This window comes from Gadus chalcogrammus, chromosome 14 (assembly GCF_026213295.1).
Source record: "Gadus chalcogrammus isolate NIFS_2021 chromosome 14, NIFS_Gcha_1.0, whole genome shotgun sequence".
Lineage (NCBI taxonomy): Eukaryota > Metazoa > Chordata > Actinopteri > Gadiformes > Gadidae > Gadus > Gadus chalcogrammus.
Window position 1 is genome coordinate 10,656,478 of NC_079425.1, and position 14,409 is coordinate 10,670,886.

The following is a 14,409-nucleotide window of genomic DNA, read 5'->3' on the forward strand; positions in this document are numbered from 1 at the left end:
TACAGCCCGGCAGGATAAGACTTTGTAAAGCCATTCACCCAGATGCCAGTACACACCAGAGCTAAGGAGTCCAACGGGGGAACGTGACCGCCCCTTCACCGTCTTTGTTTGTCAAGTGTTTGTCTAAACATGTAAACCATAACTGAACGAGACAGCTACCGTTCACCACAACGCTTGGGCTATCTCCACAGCAAGAGAGGACCAGCGCTCACCAGGAACCCAGGTGAGTCACTACACACGTGCCCCGGAAGCTAGTTGCCTACCAGCTGTGGTTATACCACGTATGTGTCTCGACTCCTGCCTAGACAGAGAGCCGGTTTTCCCTAGATACCAGTGGAGTCGTGACAATATCTTGCCAATAGTGTGTTTTTGGCCCAACCAGTCCTTCATCCAACACCTGCCAAATATTCTGATTGATTGTTGATGTTTAGCATGGCACCAAAATATCCATCTTGTCACTAAGCCATTTGAGTGTTGCTTTATGAACTCACCCCATAAAGCCACTTTATTTATATTGTACAGAATCCCTTTCTAGTAATTATGAGAAATAACAAACATTTGGCGCCATATAAAAGTTCAAATTTGGGAAAATCATACAAGTCTAACTTTGACCCTCCTTGGTGATGTGGTATGAACAGGCAATGAGTGCCATGGTACATTTAACTATCTAGAGTCTACAAATATCACCTTGATGGGTGGATTCTATCCACTTCAGCCAATTTGTTCAAGGAATTTAATGCGGTACTTCCTGTATTCTGATTTAGTTTTGTCCTGAAGTCTTACTAATAGACCCCTCTGATATCACATGATGCAACACTGCTAAAATATTACAGATTTGGTCCAGATATTAATGGAATCATCCGAAAAGACAATCCACTAAAAAACTCTTGAATAGCCAAACTACTTCACTCCACGTTGTGGAAAGTTAACTCATTAAAGTTGCAAATCATCATTGCACTTGGCTCTTCGTTTAAAATAACCTGGACTTGTGTAGCCAATCAATCCTGATCGATAGTGATAATTTTTTGCATCAATCACATACTATAACTGATATTAATATATTCCACAAATATACGCCAGCTCACACCACTTTTTGTTGACAAGGATCGTAATAGACTCCCAACAAGTCAGACTGCACGTTAAAGAGTTCTTTTAAATTCCAAATGTGCCCCGCCTACTAACTTGGAGGGGCTCAATCTTACACAATGATTTTAGGTTTGGTTTTGAAATCATGACTTGTTTCAACGACCATCATCACTCCGCTCTCAAAATACTGGCTGACTAACCCCCTGAACTTGATTAAGTGATGGGAACCTCTCCTAAGATCATCTGCAGCATTTGTAAGGCTGTACATGAAAACATGTTTGTTTTATTCTTAATATAAATCACGTTAAGCCATCCACACATTCAGCACAATAAGACCACATAACAAAATTGACGTGAGTGCAATGGCATTTGGACTGGAACTTGTATCAAAACTTAAAATCCTACAATGAGCTTGTAAAACATGCTCAATACATCTACGTATTCTCAATTTGAACATTGAAAGCGAACACCATACTAGTTTGTCGTATGGTTTACTTTTCTTAATAGTATAAAATATCTGAAAGGATGGTAGGCTAATGTTATCGAATTCACAATGAGATGTCAAAGCAAACACATTTTTAAGATGCGCGTCTGTCGATTTGCTTTGCAGGCGTTTTGTTTTCGTCATCGGCTCACATAATCCAAGGGTCGCAGTTCTCCCGGGAACACTGGTTTAAAATGCCTCAAAGTTAGAGTCTTTGCATTGGGTTTAAAATTATTTTTATTCATCGTACTCCTGAAGTCCTCCATCGAAAATGCCGTTGAGCAGAAACAAGGCGTCAGGCAGACCAAGGGCCGCACTTCTGCACACTGGGAACACAGTGCAACAAAGAGCACGGGTACAAAAACAGAGGGGGGCATGAGAACAGACCTGTCTTTAATTACCGTCCCGTTCCTGTCTGCCATCCAGCAGAAGGAAGTAGCAGCTTAGGGGGAATTGGGATCTCTGTGGATCTCTTGGTGTCCCGGTGGCAAGTGGTGCTGTATCTGAGGCAGACCATGCTGGCCCTGGTTCTGATCTGCCCCCTCTGGGTGGGCCTGCAGGGGTTCAAGCTGCCCTTGAGGTGGGGACTGGTGCTCCTTTGACGTGGCTCCGTGGCCAGGAGGCAACGCGTTTTCATATCCATGTACCTCTGGAATAGCATTTCCTTCAACTATGGAAGAAAGAACGAAACCATATTTTGACCAGTTATATGGATTATCAATGGTTCTCGATACAAAGTGTGTATGGGGAAAGTGAGACAAATGCATTTAAATCATACTCACTGTGAACCTCTGGAGGGGGCTCTACTTTCAGTGTTTTCAGACGTTCCATATGTTCTACAGCCTGTCGACGGGAGACAAGTTAGGGTTTCCTCAACTCACGTCCGCAGTCCAGGTCGATGACTGGGCCCCAGCACGACTAAAACAAGTAGCCCAGCGGTTACCTGCTGCAGCTCAACCTTCTGCGCATTGAGTTGCTCCTGTTGTTTCTCCAGCTCCTGCCTTTGTTTCTGGAGGTCCACAGCCTTTTGGTTGAGATCCTCCTCCTGCTGCACTAGATGCTCCTCAAACTCCCTCATCTCCTCGTCTGTGTAGGCCTGGTTCTGCTCCAGTGTCTGGGCGGATCAGGGACGTTACCGAAACACGTCATCAAATCCTAACCATTGAGTGCTACAGAAACCCTCATTGATATCCCATGTGTATCCCAGGGCTACAACCAGATTGCAAGCATACGCATCAAACGTTACCACAAAGACATTTTAAATATTTGCTCTCACCTCCCAACTATCTGGCTCTAGAAATTCCTTTTTCTTTGTAGCAACTAAAAATTCATCCAAGGAGACCAGTCTGTCCTTGTTGGAGTCCACCTGAGAAAACACACCAGTTAGCAAAGAATCTGCCGGTCAAGAATCAACATAATTGATCACTTAAAATCAACAGCCTCGACATCCATCAAGAGCCGTGCGTTGAACTCGCCTCGTTCATAACATGCTCCCTCATGCGGAGCCTCTCCTCCTCCATCTCCACCATGTCGTCCTCCTCGTTGGTGGGGTCATAAATCTTCTCCAGCTGAATTCAGAGAATAAGAAAATTTGTTTGGTACCTGCAGAGCCGGCTTTTATGCACTCGCCCCTTTCTGTGTGTTCGCCAAGCGCTTACCTCCTTGGTGAAAAGAGCCTCAAGTTCTTGCTCATCAAAGTAGCCGTCGCCATTGGAATCTGCAACATCAAGGATAAAAAGGCCATTTCATAGGGATACACACACACCAGGAAATCTGTAAAGTCTGCGATTGCCTGTCGTACCCAGATTAAGACGAGTGTAATTCCAAATTAATCATTGTGCGTCCATAAGGGAAGTCGTTGGGTCCATAGACTTGCAGAGTTACACTAGCATAGCTCCTGTTCATGAGAGGGCAATCCTTTTCATAACGTGTACACGATTTCAAATGTATTCTGAAAAGTCGTTTATTCAAAACAAGTACCAGTAAAAATATTAATGAAAATCAAGATTGTACTTTAAACCCACAGATAATTCCGCACTATTTTCACTGCTGGATTAATTTCATTATCAGCTTCTCCTGGCTGGGAAATCTAAACAGAGTAACCTTTCAGCAAGCATCAAAGGAAGCCTTATAATCAAAGCTGAATTTTTTTCTTTTTGTGATTGTGTTGTTACCGGCACTCATTTGAATTATGCGATTATACGGAACATGCAAAATAATCGTTTGCATGTGAAATCCAAAGATTTTTTTATTTGTTCTCAGAATAATCGCTTATTCAAAACGAGTGCCAGTACCAATCTCGTTTGGAATAAGCGATTATTCAATCAGGACACATTTTTAATCTTTTGAAAGATTGAAAACGATATTCCACTTTACATGAAAAGGAGCTAGGCTGCATTTCTCTGCAAGTAACAGAAGATGAATGCCAAACAAGCTACTCCCCCTCTGGGCAGATGATGATGAATTTGGAATTAAATGACTTGTCTGACTCTGGGTAAAACGGCCAATTGCGAATAAATGACAGCAAATTGGTTAAGAAAGGATGGCTCACCGTGAAGCTTGAAGAACGTCTTTGGGTCAAAATCCTCTGGGTCCAAGCCATCAGCTTCCTCCCACACCTCTTTCAGTTGGTTTTGGCTGCCCTACACACACACACAGACACACACAGGGTTTGAACTCTGTCCCATCCAATATTTAAACAGAAAAATCCTTTCTCTGGGTGGTTCAAGGGCACTGGCCAAATTACACTTCTATGTCAGCACATTTGTAAAGATCTGCAGAGATCTACATCGCTAGTCAGAAGGCGTGCTACCAGCTGTGGGTTGACAGTACGGCAACCGACTGAGCCATTGGACTTTTGAACACAGTTGATTTGAGTCGCCCTTACTGGATGATTGACTTTTGGATGGTCTGCATGCTTCTTCTTCATTTCGTCATAGTGCTCTTCCTCCTTCTTCCTCTCCTCCTCGTCCAGAGTCTTCAGGTGCTCCTGTCGGTCGTGCTCCTTCAACATTTCATACTTCTTGAACTCCTCGTGTCGCTCCTTGTCAAAGTTCTCGAGATCGTTGGTGGCCTTGATTATAAAAGAGGTCAACACATGCATGTTAACTCAATAATCAATGCCATTATAGAGGGGACTACAGAGCCAAGGAGGTGACATGGAAGTATATATATATTTTTAAAAGGACACAAGCGCTTTAGTAAATCGCAGATGCGATTTTAAGTTGCATGTGCGCTTTAGTAAGTCACACAAGCGCCTTAGTAAGACACATGTGAGCTTTAGTAAGTCACACATGTGCGCTTTAGTAAGTCGCACAAGCGCCTTAGTAAGACACATGTGCGCTTTAGTAAGTCGCACGCACGCACGCCTTAAGTAAATCGATTGCACACTTTAAATGCATGTGGGCTTAACACGCCCGGGCTAAGTAGTGCTGTAGGCTGTAGTTTTAAAATTTGAATTTGCCATAGGATGCCATAGCCATCCGTCAGCTATTGGTGAGTGAAATGCTGCGTGAGAATATTATCGTCTGGCGGTTGATTTGGCCCGATTCTGTGTGACAACATTGACTTTAGCTCGACCACAGGTGTGTGATGCAGCACTTTTCAATTGCCGAGAAATGTCTCTTCTGGAGTTTCCTATGTTTTCGGGTAAAACACTCATAAGCAACACCTACTGATCTGATGAGCCGGTCCAGGTCCTCCACTTCAAAGGTGTGCGGGTTCATGTGATTCAGGTACTCAAACTGTTTCAACAGAGCTTGGTGGTCCACTGCAATGTCTGTTCAGTGAAGAATCATACACGTTAAGTCGACGGCTGCGGTGAATGGCACCATACAACATCGCGGTATTCAAACAGTAACATATATTGAAGGGCTAAGCGAACCACTATTATTTTCAAGATAAAACATGAAAAACTTCTTCCAAACTTAAACTGCTCAACAGACAGTTTTTTTGTGCACAATGAACAGAGTTTCCCAGGGGCTTTTTTTCACTTCAAAGTGGATCCATCTTTGCATGCTCTCAGAGCATGCAAACATGGATCCACTTTGAAGCGAAGACGTGTGTTGTTTTCATAAGGCTGTAAACAGCGTCCAGTAAGCAGCTCTGCATACCGTTTCCTCCTTCCAGGTCCTGCTTGGCCTTTATCAGTGTCCGCAGGCGGCTAACCTCCTGCCTTTTCAGCTCGTCCAATTTGGTTCGGACATGGTGACTAACAAAGTCGAGCTCCTTGGCAAGTTTGCCTTGCTGTGGATCAGAGGCCCACGTGTTTGTTTATCATGGCAAATAAAAGAATCGAATGCACTGCATTTGAACACAGCATTCGTTTCAAAGATACGCTGCTGATTCTACCGGCTTTACCTTTATGTCTTCCATGTCAGTGTTGTGTAGCTTCTCTCTGAAATGCTGGTCTTTTTCTAGGAAGTCGATGACCTCCCGGAGGTAACGATCATAGTGGAGTCCGGTGTCCTGTGGGAAGTGTGACACACAATAAATTCAAACAACGCAGCTTAAAAGAGTCCATATTACATCATACCACTTCCTGATCTAAATGACAAGATTTCTAAATTATCCTGACCAACTCTGATTTCTTCCCGGGCATGACCAGAGAGAAGGTATTTTACAGTGATCCTGTTTGCTGCAAAGGAAAGATACGGTCGGCCATTTGGAGGAACCAGTCAGAGCAAGCTAGATTTTGAGATTACCCAACTGGAAAGAAAAACACTTCCCTTCAGACCTCCCTCCAAATCCACGTACCCAAAACACATTACAATGTTGCTAGCTTAAGCAATAGCCCTGCCTAGACTCGTGGAAGATTTAGATTTGCGCATTGAGTTTCCCAGATTATGCAAAGGTAGGGAGGGAGAGAGAAAGGTAGGCCATCCAATCATTTCATTTGGCCCAAGTTAAATTATTGGATGGGCTTATTACAGGCCTGTGAAAGCTACAGATACCACATATTATTTATTGCCATTAGGATAAGGTTAATATCAAGAAATATGACAAGAAAATGCTATTACAATAAATTGACAGTTGACCACTTGCTGCATTTGAAATATAAGGCTGTGCTACTGATGTGTGCGTGTGTATGAAGCAACCACATCACAATAAAGCATTTAATTCCTAGCCAACTGCCCAATATCATCTTCATGTTGACAGAAGTAAGCACAATTGTGTAAAGATTCTGTAGAGGATTCCTGAACAAAGATGGGATCCCTTTGTGTCTCAGCAAAAATGTTTTGCTACTGCTTCCCGGGTATGTCATTCCCAGGTACTATCTTCTTAATATGTGCTTTGACTTACTGGCCGTCAACAAAATTGGCGAATCAGTATCAAAAAGGTCCCATTCAAAGAAAACTATATTAAAAAGAACGGCCAAGGCTAAATTAACTTCAGGTTTGCCATTTATCTTATAAAAACTCCTTGCTTAACTTAGAACAGATTTGTCTAACAAAGCGTACAATTTAGTGCCAAAGGCTGTCAATCTGGGATCTCTCTCTCTTTGTATCTATTTACTATTCTAATTGAGCCGGCAAGTCGTCAGTCTGGACAAAGTGCTATGTTTACAGTCAGGGAAGTAGGTCAGACAAGATAAGGTAAGACATTACCATGTCCATGCAATAACAACAGTGTTCTTACCACGCTGGCTGGGGCTTCTTCGGCTTTTGGCTCTGTATCTTCAATCTTTGTCTTGTCCATGCTAATAGGCACAGCCTCTAGACATAACAGCTGGACCAGAAGTATAAGCCAGCTGGTCAAAGCGGTCCGACTCCTACACATCTGGAAAAACATGACAGCAACACTGAATACACTGTCCGCACTCACAAACAAACTGTGTGCACTGAAGCCCCTTATATGGCCAACCCTGGAAGGGCTGGCATCCACCATGTCATGATTCAAGCCGCTGACAGTAGCTCGTCATTGGCTCATCAGCAGTAGCAGGTTGCTTCATAATTAGCTTATACGTTAGCAGCTGTCAAATTGTAATGAAAGAGAGAAGACACTCGTCTAACTAACGTTAACATATTTTTTCTTCAAAAACGAAATATGGAGTAACGTCCATACTTAGATAAGGACATCTTAAAATTGTCAATGTGTACTTACTTTATTGCGTGCCCAGGACATTAATGTAGTTAATATCGTACAGTGTCCTCGGTGGAGGTTTCATAGATGGCTAAATGGCTTTGATGACGAGGTAAGGAGGTTGTGTAGCTGATTGGTGCGATAGGCTTACAATCTATTAGACCCGCCTTTTTCTCGTGGAGTCTTAGTAACATAGTGGTCGCCTGAACTGTCCTTCAACTGAAGTAACCATGGTTATCAATCTACGTTGCATTGTATTGAATCGTACGTGGCGCAATGACTTCACAGCAAGGGGTGGTCTCTTGGTGATCAGGCAATCCAATTGGCCGATCTAAAGCTAACGTATGAATGTTACAGGAAATCTTTCCTCATCAGGCTGTAAAACCAACATATATGTTTTTTCTTTCTGTTTAGGATGAGAGGGATGGGAGAAGAGCATCAAGTAATAGTCGAAGACCAAACCCAATAAAGCCAGACTGTCTCACCCAGGAAACCACAAATAAATACTTCTGAACTTCTACATCCTTCCAAAAGGTCAATAAAACATTCTACCAAATACATGAACTTCTGACTGAAGAATTTCCAGGTTTGAAGTAAAAAAAAACAAACAGTAACATCATAAAATCTACATTTAAAAATCTGTCAAAGGAATGAAGTTGGGATCACGGTCGATGAAAGGATTAAAGTCTTCATTTATCACACTTAGTGCCTTTGTCATTGGTTCTTTGAATGTAACCAAGTTGGGAATCTGCAACTCTTGCAGAAAGAAAGTCTCATTAGGTCTCTACTACTACTACTACTACTACTACTACCACTTATAAAACAACTACTAGTACTACTAGGCCTACTACTAGGCTACTATATGAGCTTTGCTGATTATTATAAATAGGCTTCCTATAGTTAATACAGCATTTGCAATGGTCTATATAGCCATAGTATGCAAAATGGTTGAAATATGTCTTATTTTGCATTGGCGCTGAAGTTCATCCCGTCTCCAGCAGATCGTGCTGTTGAGATTCGTAACGCGACTCCATGAAGAAATACAAATGCAGCCATGTGAGAGGCTATTAAAAAGCACACTACTGCTAACGCAACATTAACTACGAAGAGCACTCCAAAACTGCCCTCCAAAAGTTTAAACATATGTTTAAACAAAACTGGGTGCATATTTATGTCAACATATTTTGTATTTAAAGGATGTAGAGTTGAAACGAAACAACACATAAGTTGTGTTATATATTGTCTTGGCACAATGCACAATGCAATCTAATAAGTGAAAACACAAATATAATATTCAATTTCTAAATGTCAGCACTCTATAATATACATTGTGTACACTGTACTCTTCGCTCTGTATCACTCAACTATAGAGATGTATTCACATTGATTTTCCATCATCATAGGAGCTGGCAGCTAGATTTTACCCCGGCTATTGTGCCCGGAGAGAGAAATTCCCATAAAGGTAAGAAATCAAAGGTGCGATGCGCAGGCTCTATTACAGTTCATGCAGCACATCCCCTACTGTGTGCTGTGATTCAGCAGGAGGAGAATAACATTGAGTCACCTTGCTGCATTGTGAGCCTCTGGCAGGAATCAGTAGCAGCAGTGGTGGTGGTGGTGGTGTGTGTGTGTGTGTGTGTGTGTGTGTGTGTGTGTGTGTGTGTGTGTGTGTGTGTGTGTGTGTGTGTGTGTGTGTGTGTGTGTGCGTGTGCCTGTGTGTGTATGCTGCAGAGCTGCAAAGGACCCTGCAGACAAAGCTTATGAATGGTTAAATGCATGTAGTGTGTGTATTCCTGCTGCATGTGTGTGTGTGTGTGTGTGTGTGTGTGTGTGGGTGACTGTGTGTGGTTGTGGGTGTGTGTGTTTGATGTGCATGCTGGGTGGTGAGGATGGGAAGGCAAGGTCACATAACAGCTGTTAATGAACTGGGGCTCTCACTGCAGTGTGATCTTGAAGCATGGTTCTTCTCATAGGCAGTCATTCACTGACTTTAATTACATAAGTATTGATACCATCCTAATGATAATGATCTGAAGTCTTTTATAATTTACATATGTCGATTTTTTTGGCAGTGATTTCCGTCTGGATTCGGTGTGAGTCGATCTGGATTCGGTGTACGTTGCGTCTCAACAAAAATCTCCAAATTAAGTGGGGTGGGCACCAAGTCAGAGGGGCTTCAGGTGTGTCAGTTTGCGCTGCCCCTAAATGCTGTTAAATAGATTTCCCTTTGAATCCACAATGGCATAGAGAACAAATTGTAGAATGTCACATATTCAAGACCATTTATACAGCCTCTGCCACTGGAGATTTATAACACATTGGTTCTAAGCAAAATTGTAATGGTTGACAGATGTAGTTATGCATTTAGTTAGTTCCGTTATCTTTCTTGACTTATACCCTTTACATGATATTGCTATAAATAAAATCAGAAGATAATTCATTCTGGGGAAATCATGTAATATGTAAAAACCTTTGTAACCATTTTTTCTGTATGGCAACAATCATGTGAGAAGAACCGCCTTTGATCTTCCTCTATGTTTGAGGAACAATGCTGCAACTATCAGCGCAACACTCAGACAAAGCATCCCTAAGGGGCTTTACAAATCAAATATTTATAATGCTTCATGTTTGAAGTGTTCTGTGCAATGATAACTGTATCGTGATTTGTTTCAAAGAACACTCCTCTCATTGCTCATCCTCAAACCATAAAGAAAGGAAGAGTTTCCATTTCACAAGAGTCACTGAACTGAATATTCCTTCCTTGCGAACACTTGAATTAAATGATATTGGGTAAGTCGACTTTATACCAGACAGCAGCTCTGGAGTGATTGTTCTAGAATCTTATTTCTTAAATGTAGTGCGCTAGGATTGTGCTCCCAAAGGAGACCCATATGAATCTGCTCAACCCTCCTGCCTATCCTAAAATGTATGCCCAGACATATTGTCACACAGTCTGACATTTGCGTGTCCTCAAACACTGACTATTTCATTATATGGGCAGCATCAGAAAATTGGGCAGGTCTGTTTGATGCAGTGTAAGCATTACTGTAGCCTAATGTGTCATGGACTGGGAGGCACTCAGTCCTTAATGCGTTACTGCAGCAAGAGTGACAGGGTCCTATAGCTTTCGATACCGCCCACATCCCTCTGCTGGGAGCTTTGTTCTTATCTTCTATTCCTCCTGGGATTTTTTTCATTTATTATGTATTTTATTTATTATGTATTGCCAATCTGACGAGGGAAGCTTTATATTTGTTTCCCTTGATTATATTATATACACATAATAATCTATTATATCCATTATAGTATCAATAAGTATCAATCAAGTAAGTAAAATAAATATGACATAAATGCAGGCTATGCACTCATCTAAAGTCTTTGAATCAAAGGCAATCGACGTTCAATTCTTTCATCATCATTTGAAACAGGTTTATCTCGGCTGGCTGTGATGTGTCATGCTATCACGTTTCTAGCGTATAACAATAACATTGTATCGGAATGTTAAGCCACAGTGCGTTAATCCAGTAGTTCACGTATTAATACTGGAAGGTACACCCTCTTTGACGCATTCCACTTCTGTGTGGCTTCGTGTTCGTGGTGGCTCTTGGCTATGTTTTTGAGCACTGTTGTCTTGGAATGGGACGTGTGGTGGCAGCCCCCTTCATAGCCAAAGAGTATGGGAACCGCTGTTTGTAAAGTAGCTCTTCGCAAGTTTTGTCTAGCGCTTTAACACTATGCAGCCCTAGTGGTGACCGGGCACCCTGGAAAGTCTGGGAAGAAGGCAATGTAATAAAACCGAGTCCGAGGCGAGATCATGGCGGCACCACTCGCGCGGGACACTTTACCTGATCAATGGTCTTACGGAGTTTGTCGAGATGGTCGGGTTTTCTTTATTAAGTGAGCGTTTTTTTGTTTTTTTTTGCAACGATTCACATCTGATGTCCAGGGATAGTGCAGTGTGTTGGCTTTTACTGTTCTGTAACAGGTGTCTCTCTTGCAGCGATAAAACTCGCAGTACTACTTGGCTACATCCTCGGACGGCTGAACCTGTCAACTCAGGACACATGATAAGATCAGGTAGACGTCCTTTTTGTTCCCGATGACCTCGAAACGAGCACGCGGTTGTTCTCTGTATGTGAATTTTCAATCACTGTTTATTCGTGCAATAGATTTACCAAGAGGATGGGAGGAAGGCTTCACGGACGAAGGGGCGAGCTACTTCATCAAGTGAGTGGCTTGCATTGTTTGCTTTAAACAAAATACTCTTGGTTCGTGTTGTTGCTTCTACATAAAATGCCTTTGACCGATTCTGAAGTGGATACACCGATCGCCTTATCGCTATACCTGAGTTTGGTTGCGTGCAGTGCTTTGCTTTGATATCGAGTCGATAGAGCACTACAACGGGTCTGCCACTTAAACATTATTTGAAATGGAAAACCTCACACATATTGGCATTCGGCATAATTTTCTATAGCAGACTTATGGAATATATCTCTCAATGTGACACACATGCACAGACAGACAGACACACACACACACACACATACACACACACATACACATACACATACACATACACCTATACAGACACACACACTAACATATACGCATACACACACACACACACACTGCGTACAGTTTATATATTAACACTTGCCTTCTACCTTGTGCAGGGCAGGAGAAAAGCTATTACAATTCAGCTCACATCTGCTATGCAGGACCTCCACACTCTCCATTAGATAGGTGTGTCAGTGTGTGTGTGTGTGTGTGTGTGTGTGTGTGTGTGTGTGTGTGTGTGTGTGTGTGTGTGTGTGTGTGTGTGTGTGTGTGTGTGTGTGTGTGTGTGTGTGTGTGTGTGTGTTCGACATATTGCAAATGATGGACAGGGAGACCATACAAAAGTGAAAGTGACCCAAGAGCAGGGCTTGGTTGTTTGACCACTTGTGAGAGAGATGTATGATATGATTACATTCATGAAGTACGGAGGACATGGGTTTTGAAAGTCACTCAAAAGGATGTTGGTTTTGGCAGTGTGTATAGGCTAAGCTATTGAAGAAAGCACATGCAAGCACTTTGTGTTTATGTAGATTGTTATTTCCAACAAGGTCTGACTAATGAGTGATATACCTCCATCGTTATTTAAATTGTGTTCTAAATTGCTTGGTCAGTTCAATGTGTTTAACAGCCAATCGGGCGTACAAGTCTAAATAAATACAAATATTATCAGTTTACTGCAGGCCCTAAATGCCAGTGACCAGTGACCCGTGTACTGTTAACTTGAAGTGGAGAAAATGAATTCCGATGGTAAACTGGATAATAGTGAATTAGCATAAACCCCTCCCACTGGGGTCTGTAGTAGGTCTACAGAGTGCGCTGCCATGGCCCTTTTGCTTTGCTCCATTTGTCGCATACAGAAGACCTGTGTTAAACGCTTTTTTATCAATGTATATAAGCATGACATTTTGTCTTTCTAATGTTGAGAGCAGCCACTGGCAACTGTTTGTTCAAATATTTTTTTTTATATAAAAATGTCTGCACATTGTTCCTTCTATACACCACAATTTATGTCTGCAGTTGTGGGAGGTAGGTGTCAGGACCACTATAGACCATCATAGCATATTAGGACAAAAACTATGGACTGCTGGGCTTGCTGAAACCTCTGTTTGAACAAAAAAAAGTTTAGCTTTGTCATTCTCTAGTTCTTATAGAAGAAGGACAAATAAGGAGACCAATCAAGCAGTACAAGCTGAAGATATATGCTGTTCGAAATGTCACCGCAAAGCTAAATCAACGGGTTGTCAGTTTAAGGGGTCAAGATCTTGTCCGGCTCTTCCTCCATGCGTATGGATGCGCTGGCGGGTGACTGTGTGCTGATGGGACAGCCAAACAAAGAGACACTCATGCCGAGGTTATCTCAAGCTCCAAGATGAAAATGTAGATGAAATGTCGGCTGTTCTTTCACAATACGGTGCCCCCAGCTAGAAGTGTGTGGTTGAACATTGTAATAGTTATCAGATGTCACAATAATTGTAGCACCTTTCACGTATTACACTAGTCAAACACAGCGCTCTGTTTATTTGCAACAAAGTATGGTCCTTTATGCTGAGTGTTCATTTGAAATAATTGTTCTGAGGGACGACTGATAGATTTAAACCTTGTTATGATCAGGACCTTTTTATCACTGGCCTACATATTGAGATTAGATGAGCCTTTCATGTCGTCTGCCTCATCTCTTCAGTACTTGATGTTATTAAACAGTTCATCACAGTGGCAGGATCAGATTTATCCCTGTTGATTTATGGCTGATATTGTAGTGGGTGCCAGGTATCCAGTTGTTGTCCTACGTAGTGTGAGGGGAAATTATGAAAAGGTCACCTGGCTATCTTCTCCAGCACTCTGCTACTTAAGTAATGAGGAGGGATGTACTTGGATGGTTTTTTGATTGTGTTCTGTGGGGTCCTTTTAAAATGTTAATTTGATCGCATAAATCGGGGGGCATTATTTTGATTCTTGTTTCCTGAGGTTCAAATTTTGAATATATTCATATACATATTGCATATATATATATTTTCATAAAACTGTATATGTTAAATGCATGTTCAATTTATTGAGAACCAAAAGATTATTAAATGATAAATCCCAATTCAGAAAATTTATACCAAAATCATGAAGGGCACATTATTAACCAATGATATATAATAATAAGAACCCTAACCCTACATAATAATACTTATATAATCATATCTATTGACCAATAC

At 41.8% G+C, this 14,409-nt stretch overlaps 2 protein-coding genes across 4 annotated transcripts in view; one reads left to right on the plus strand and one right to left on the minus strand.

Moving 5' to 3' along the window:
* Positions 1 to 1,351: 1,351 nt before the first annotated feature.
* On the minus strand, positions 1,352 to 7,781 carry nucb2a (nucleobindin 2a). Of its 2 annotated transcripts, XM_056608350.1 has the most exons (13): positions 7,673 to 7,781; positions 7,208 to 7,348; positions 5,930 to 6,037; positions 5,683 to 5,815; positions 5,245 to 5,348; positions 4,458 to 4,643; positions 4,122 to 4,212; positions 3,229 to 3,287; positions 3,046 to 3,138; positions 2,847 to 2,936; positions 2,514 to 2,684; positions 2,353 to 2,413; positions 1,352 to 2,240 (listed from the first exon to the last, which is right to left on the minus strand). In XM_056608350.1, exons 1-13 carry the CDS (start codon positions 7,691 to 7,693, stop codon positions 2,014 to 2,016), a joined length of 1,485 nt encoding a protein of 494 aa, XP_056464325.1. In that variant the 5' UTR covers positions 7,694 to 7,781; the 3' UTR covers positions 1,352 to 2,013. The 2 variants fall into 2 exon arrangements, with proteins under 2 accessions (XP_056464325.1, XP_056464326.1); XM_056608351.1 differs by lacking the exon at positions 7,673 to 7,781 and having other exon boundaries at positions 7,208 to 7,471.
* A 3,418-nt stretch (positions 7,782 to 11,199) lies between these two features.
* The window catches only part of plekha7b (pleckstrin homology domain containing, family A member 7b), a 68,299-nt gene continuing 65,089 nt past the window's right edge, over positions 11,200 to 14,409 (plus strand). The window contains exons 1-3 of one of the 2 annotated variants that reach the window (XM_056608346.1): positions 11,200 to 11,548; positions 11,652 to 11,728; positions 11,821 to 11,878. In XM_056608346.1, the coding sequence (XP_056464321.1) occupies positions 11,466 to 11,548; positions 11,652 to 11,728; positions 11,821 to 11,878 (218 nt within the window). In that variant the 5' untranslated portion in view covers positions 11,200 to 11,465. The remainder of the gene's footprint in view (positions 11,549 to 11,651; positions 11,729 to 11,820; positions 11,879 to 14,409) is intronic. The other variant, XM_056608348.1, reaches the window with a different exon arrangement.